Source organism: Heliangelus exortis, chromosome 16 (genome assembly GCF_036169615.1).
Source record: "Heliangelus exortis chromosome 16, bHelExo1.hap1, whole genome shotgun sequence".
Taxonomy (NCBI): Eukaryota; Metazoa; Chordata; class Aves; order Apodiformes; family Trochilidae; genus Heliangelus; species Heliangelus exortis.
Window position 1 is genome coordinate 1,705,584 of NC_092437.1, and position 6,679 is coordinate 1,712,262.

The following is a 6,679-nucleotide window of genomic DNA, read 5'->3' on the forward strand; positions in this document are numbered from 1 at the left end:
CTGGCCTTTTCCTCAACCCCCTTCTCAACACTGGCAGGTACAGGCAGCTTTTTTCTTGTAATTTTTCTCCCTTCCTATATGCAGGAAGGAAGGGGATCAGGAGGGTGGCTGGTATGATGAAATTAAGAGTGATTTTCTGACAGTGTGAGATTACCTGCAGCTATAGGCAATCTCTCTGGCCCTTGTCCTTTGCCAGCAAGTGCAAGTTAATGCCTGCTGATGAACAGAGAGAACTGGAGAAGATGTCTTTCTGCTGTTATTTGTGGCATTTGACAGTCCCTGTCTCCAAATTGTCCATTCCCAACACAGGGCATGGTTCATATCTGTGTTCAGTTTCCCACCCCTGACCTGGGCTGCAGGTGTCCAGGGGATTTTCCTGCAAATCCAGTGATTACACACTTCACATTCATGTCTTTGGTGTGCTGATTCACATGCTCAGCTGAATTGGAGGGCAGCTGCATTAAAATTTCATCTGACTCTTTCCCAGATGGTGACTTGCATTGTGAAACTTTTTCAGTGGTTTTGTCAGGTCTTGTGAGCTGTGGGTTGTGCAGCAGGCTGTGTGCTCAGCAGGGATGTGTCCTCTGCCTGAAGAGGCCACAAACAGCGTGGTGGTAACACAGGTGATGGGTGCAGTGTTTAGGGCTCTGTCTTCCCTCCCCCCAAATCTTGTGCCTATGGGATTGAGAGACATGTGCCACCACAGTTGTCAGGGGCCTGAAATTTTTTGGTGGGCCCTTTTGAAATGCTGGAACACAGGGCTCAGAGGATCCCTGCCAGGTGGGAGCAGCACAGAGCTGGTCTGCAAGCTGGGCTAGTGAGATGTCAGGTTTTTGGCAGTTCCTGAGCTGTGTTGGTGCAGATTCACCAGCTGTTAACACAGGTGACACCATGGAGCAGTCCCTGCCTCTCCAGAGGAGCTGGTTCCTTGGGCACAGCTTGCCTCTTGGAGCAGTTTAGTTTGTTGTGGACCCCAGAAGCTGCCTCCCGGGGGCTGGGGGGACAATGAGGGATTTCCAACACTCAGTTGGTGTCTGAGCTGTACAGCTCAATCCCCGTGACCCTGAGGTTGGGACCCTGAGCCTTGGCTGCAGCATTTCCAACTTGCTCTCAGGACAGATGAGGGCTGGTTTAGTTTTACTTTTTGTTCAGTGTTTTGCTCTTGTTCAGTTTTTATTTTCTATTTTTGCATACTAATTAGGTGCTTGGTTTTTAGTTTGATTTTTATGGCCTACATACTCTCCATGTTTCTCTGGCAACCTGACAGCTGATGGATCCCTAGGGGTTGCTCAGAATTACTTGTGATGCAAGTAAGGAAGCAAGACTGGTTTCTTGGGGTAGGGCTTTCAAGGGGGAGGAGTGGGCAGGGAATAACTGAGGGCTCATTAAATGTATTTCTACAGGCTGACCAGTCCTCCCACAGTTCCTTTTGTATTAAGTTCAAACATTACTTGCAACAGTACAGTTGGTTTACCCTTTGGAGGAGAATGTCTGAGTGGAGCATGCCCTGGCAGGGCTGGTGTTCTGGGAGTGGTTCCTGGTCTTATCTCTCTCGTTGGGAATGGAGGGGGGCACAGATCTCTGGGCAGACAGAGGGAGGGCACCTCACCCCTCAGAGCAGCCCCTGGTACCTGCTGGAGAGGAGCTGTGGGGAGGCAGGAGCAGAGCTGCCTCCCCAGCAGCACCACGGGGGCTGCTCCTGGTGGTGTTGGGGAAGGCACCCCAGGGAGCCAGGATGGTGGATTGCCTCCTGAATGTTAGAGACCAAACCTGTTAGCATGGGTAATCAAAGAGAAAATGTAGGAGTGCTATGAGGACTGTGCTAAATTTGGCCTGTGCTCCCTCAGTATGTGCAGGCTTTATGGCTTCCAATATCCATTACAAGCTTCAATATTTCCCTATTGATTTTTACTGTTCTGTAACCATTGTATTTTGTCTAATGAAGCAGAAACCAATCTTAGGTCCTTTCCCTTTGTGTAGCTACAGCTGTGTGTAAGCTCTGTTTAACTGTTTGGCAGAGGGAGCTTGCATGTGATGTTTTTGCTGTCTCACTGAACTGATGGAATTTTAAACATAAAAGTAAATACATAAAACCACAGTGAGAGAATGGGTTTCTTGTTTTCTTATTTTTTTAAGCCTGGTTCTGAAGCTTTTATCTGGTCTCTTCAAATTAACATTAGCAACTGTTGGTAACCCAGTAAACACCCTGGGAGCCACTGGAATTTTAGTCTTGGGAAGCTTAAATATTTACTAAGAAAAAAGCTGAGCTTTTGGGGAGGATTAGAGGAATGTGTGGCTTGCTTTGGTCTGAGTGCTTTCACTGGGACAGTGAAGGGACAGAGTGACTGGTGGCACTCAGCTGTTTTCCTGCTTGTCCAAGTACCCAAAGCAGGACTGCCACAGGGCTTTGTTCCCTGTGCCATCCCCCTTCTCCAGGACACCACAGGCTCAGTGTTCCCCCCTGCTCTTGTTACAGGTATGGGAGTAGTTCATAAATATTAAAAGGATTTCTCCCAGAGCCCCTGGAAAGGAAATCTGCTGCTTGTACACGGAGAGAGAGAGAGTGCACACAGGAGGGAAGACTCCCACATCCGCTAACTTCTCCCTGTCCTCATGCTTTTCAGTGCTCTTATAATAAAGGCTTTGATAGAGCTCAGAAACATGTAGCAGTGCTGAACGTATAAATATTAAAGCAAACTTTCTAGAGCAACTTACCATTCAGATGCTGAATACAAGCTGTTGTGTTTGTTTAGGAAGAAGGGAAAGAATGCGAGAAGGCGGAGGCTGGAAAACAGTCTAACCAGGCAGGCTGCTCCTGATTCCCTGGGATTTGTTCAGCCCCTTGCTTTCACAGCTCACAACCTGCCTTTCATTTTTTCTTTTTAAACCATCTTTGAATATGCAGGTTCTGGTGGCAGGAAGGAGAGAGCTAGTACAGGGACAAGAGCTGCCAGCTTTAAATGAGCATCAGGAAGGAGAGCTGCAGAGGAAATGTTTAGTTCCACAGTGTTTGGCTGTGGGCATGGGTGGACAAGACCTTGATCAGGGTCTGGTATCCTCTGCCTGCAGACAAGGAGCTTCATAGTTAAATCTGGTGGATTTTCTTCTGTATGGGTTAAAGGCTGGTGTGGTGTAGGCTGGGGAACTGGTCCCCACTTGACAAAAATCCTCATTCAGGATGTTTGGACATCTGTGGTCTGCAGTCACTGCAAAAGCTTCTACTGAGGGGTCAGTAGGTGTTTATTGTGCAAAGCTTTGACCCTGGGAGTGAGGAGGAGAACATCTGTGCTCCTTGCATAAATTCCCACTCAGTTTTTTCAGGGGATGTAGGTTCAGATTCTGCTGTGGTATCTGCAGGAGACTTTGCCCATGGTTTGTTAGTGTCTCACTCAGAGCCTGTTGTCTGTTTGCTTTCTCCCCTGCAGAGTACGCGGAGAACATCGGGGATGGGAAGAACCAGGAGTTCCGGGAGAGCGAGCAGAAACGGATCTTGGACCTGCTGGAGAACTTCTGAGGGCTTGGGGTGAATTCTGTGTCTGCCCACGAAGTCCTGGCATCTGGTTCTCCCTCTTTCTGCTGCCCTTCTCCTACTGATTGCACCGTAACAGTGATGTTTCTATGAAACTGCTTCTAAATGAGATTTTGGACATATTAAAGACAGTTTGCTTTTTTTTTAAATTCCTCATCTGTTGTTTCAGTAGTCTGCTGTGGGTGGGATTGCAGCCACACACCCTGCAGTTGGGCAGCTCAAGATTTTTCCTTTTTTTAAATCTCTTTTTTTTCCCAGAAGTCCAATGCAGCAGTTGGTGTGAAACGATGGGAGTGTGTGTTGGAGGGAGGGTAAAGAGGAAGCCCAGGGGGCTCAAGAGATTGTTAGAAAGTTACTGCAGTCTAATTCATTAATGAAAATTTACAACCCAGTGTCCTGCCGTGATGTGGGGAGGCTGAGGCCTTGGTACATGTCCAGGTAAGCTGTCCTTCAGGGGCAGAAGGAAACCAGGAATTCCCACATCAGGCATTCCTACTGAACCTTCCTGAGGGTGTCAGGGTTGAAGGCAGGTGTTGGCACAGCCCATCAGCTGTCACCCCTCCTGGAGGGGACAGTGGAGCTTGTGCAGGTTGTACTCAAAACCAAGAAGGAGGGTAATCTATTAAATGCCCAAAATCCAGTGACTTCCCTTTGCAGTTGGCTTTAGGTCCTGCCTGTTCTGTAGGAAATCAAGGTTCTGATTCCCGAGCAGGGAGCCTGGCTGTTTGCAGCAGCCATGAGTTGGCTGATCAGAGAGAAACCCCCATTGGTGTGGCCTTTGGTGCCCTGGCAGCTGCAGCAGGATTTGCTCTGACTGTCTGACTGTTTGCAGTGGAGCAGCACTGCTGCTGCCCCTCAGCCCCGGGGGTGCAATCCCACTGTCAGTGTCCAAACCCCAACACTTCCCAGCACCAACTCCCAGCTGGAACCAGGAGGAGCTGAGAATATTTCCTACATCCTCTTCTGCTAAAGTTAATGACTGTCATCACAAAACATCGCAGCTCCAGCAAGCTGGGCCTTGCCTAATTTAGAGAGATTTGCATGCTGGCAGCATTCATTTTTTATCTCCAAGAAAAATGCATTGTCAGGGAAGCTTAAAGGCTCCCTTCAATCATGACTGTGTCAGCACTGCTGGCCCGGGTGCTATCTAATGCTGCTATTCAGGGGATCAACATGGAAGTTGTGGCTTCCGCAGGCTCAGAAAGCTGCAAAAATACATTTTGGGTGCAGAACTTGTTCAAATTTTGTTTCTTTCTTTCTGTTTTCAACCCATTTTCTTAAAGGTGTTTTTTCCTTTATCTTTCAGATGTATTTAGTGCTTTACATTACTGGACAGTTCTGCTTTGGTCGGGGCTTTGCCTTTTGTCATTTATTAGTGCTTCAGAGCACTTCACCAAACTCTTCCAGTCTCTGGGTAGCTCGGTGCCAAGAACTGGTGCTGAAGCAGCAGAGTCTGGACGTGGTGTCTGGGTCTGCTGCCTCTGCTGGAGCCCATCACCGTGGGAGTGGGTGTTTGGAGCTGGAAACCAGCCCGAGCTCCAGTGACTCCCACCAGGCAGTTTCTGGGAGGTTTCTTCTGGGATTCTGCATTTGCTGGTCCCTGCCACAGGGGTTGTGCCAGTGAATGGGTTCTGGGAGCATTGGTGTCGATGGGGTGAAGGCACCAAGGGCTCAGTGCTGTGGTGTGTGGAAGGAGGGACACCTTGGAGAAGTGTTTTTCCTTCCTTTTTCTTCCTGACCCAAAGGAGATGTCTGTGGGCAGTGCCTGCCCCAGCACAGCCACCATGTCTCTGACAGATGAGGATGTTCCAGATGTTGCTGAGGAATTAGCACAGAGCTCATTAACTGTGAGCTGGGTTTGAACACGACAGGTGATGAATTATTCTTTCCTCCTCATTTCTCAGCTTCTTCAGAGGGAGGAACCCCCTTGCACAGGGGATCCTTGGTGTACCTGAGGGACTGGAAGCAGCTCCCAGCCCTGTCTGGGACACGTGAAACCCCTTACCTGGGACAAACCCCTGGTAAAGCACAAAAAACCCTTTAGTGTCTCGAGGCTGGCGTCCTGGCTGCTGGTGACCCCAGGTGCCATGGTGGGCTCTGGTTCTCCAGAACCCCAGCACCACTCCAGCACAGCTGTGAGGTCAGAGCTCCTCCTGCCTGGGTCAGCTCTGGGCTTGTGTTGCTGCTCCAGAGGTTCTGCCTGGAGAAATCCCTGCTCCATTAATATTTTCAGCAGATAAATAATGAATATGATGAGGAGAGGGAGATGCACTGAGAGAGGGTGATTGATCAATAAGTCATGATCTTGGTTTGGGCTGGGGGGGCTGAGCTGCTCCCCAGAGCAGGGAGTGGGGCTGTTGGAGCCTCTGGCACCCATCCCCACCGTGCACCTGGACCCCAGCCCTGAGCTCTGCTGCTGGGGAGACCCCAGCCCTCACTGTGCTCCTTGGGATGCCCACCTCGGCCCACTGTTAAATTAATTAAGGTAATTATTCAGCTTAATGTGCTGCTGCAGGCCAGCTCATTTTTGCTGTCATGCACAGAAGAGCCTCAGAGGTAGGAGGACAGCACCGTTGTAATTGGGGGAGAATTAAAGAGTTGAGTCAATAACAGATTTTCTTAATAAAGCATTTGTAGGTGGTGGGCAGTGGGTTTTAACCCCTTCTGAGGTTCTGACCTTGGCTCGAAGTCCAGGGGCAGCAGCAGCACTGGAGGCTTTAGGCTCAGCGTGGGTTTGGGGTGAAGGAGTGGCAGGGGGCAGAGCTGGGGTGTGGGGCAGACCCTGGGTGTGGGGCAGGGCAGGGGCTGTTCCCCCTCCTGCCTCCACTCTTGGGACCTGGGCTGGGCTGCTCAGGAGGCAGTGGAGCGTGTGGGGAGAGACCAATCTTCATCCCAGCTCTCGATGGGCTGTGTTTTCTTGTCTCTGATTGTAAACAGATTTGACTAAAGAGGTAAATTAGAAGTTAATTAGAGGGAACATGATTGATGAGGCACTCTGGTGATGGGGAGGCAGGAAACCTGAGCTCCAGGAGAAGGGTAAGGGAGGGTGTTCTGCAGGAGTGCTGCCCTTGGCCCCCACGCTCCCCCCTGCTCTCTGCAGAGGGACCCTGGGACCCTCTGCTCCCCTGGGGGTGCCCGAGGCTGTAGCAG

The 6,679-nt window shown here is 50.1% G+C and overlaps 1 protein-coding gene across 2 annotated transcripts in view; it reads left to right on the forward strand.

The window, feature by feature from the left end:
* Positions 1 to 3,678, forward strand: part of CTNNBL1 (catenin beta like 1) — a 43,616-nt gene extending 39,938 nt beyond the window's left edge. For both annotated transcript variants that reach the window (XM_071759468.1, XM_071759467.1), the window contains one exon: positions 3,426 to 3,678. In XM_071759468.1, the coding sequence (XP_071615569.1) occupies positions 3,426 to 3,514 (89 nt within the window). In that variant the 3' untranslated portion in view covers positions 3,515 to 3,678. The remainder of the gene's footprint in view (positions 1 to 3,425) is intronic.
* Positions 3,679 to 6,679: the final 3,001 nt, after the last annotated feature.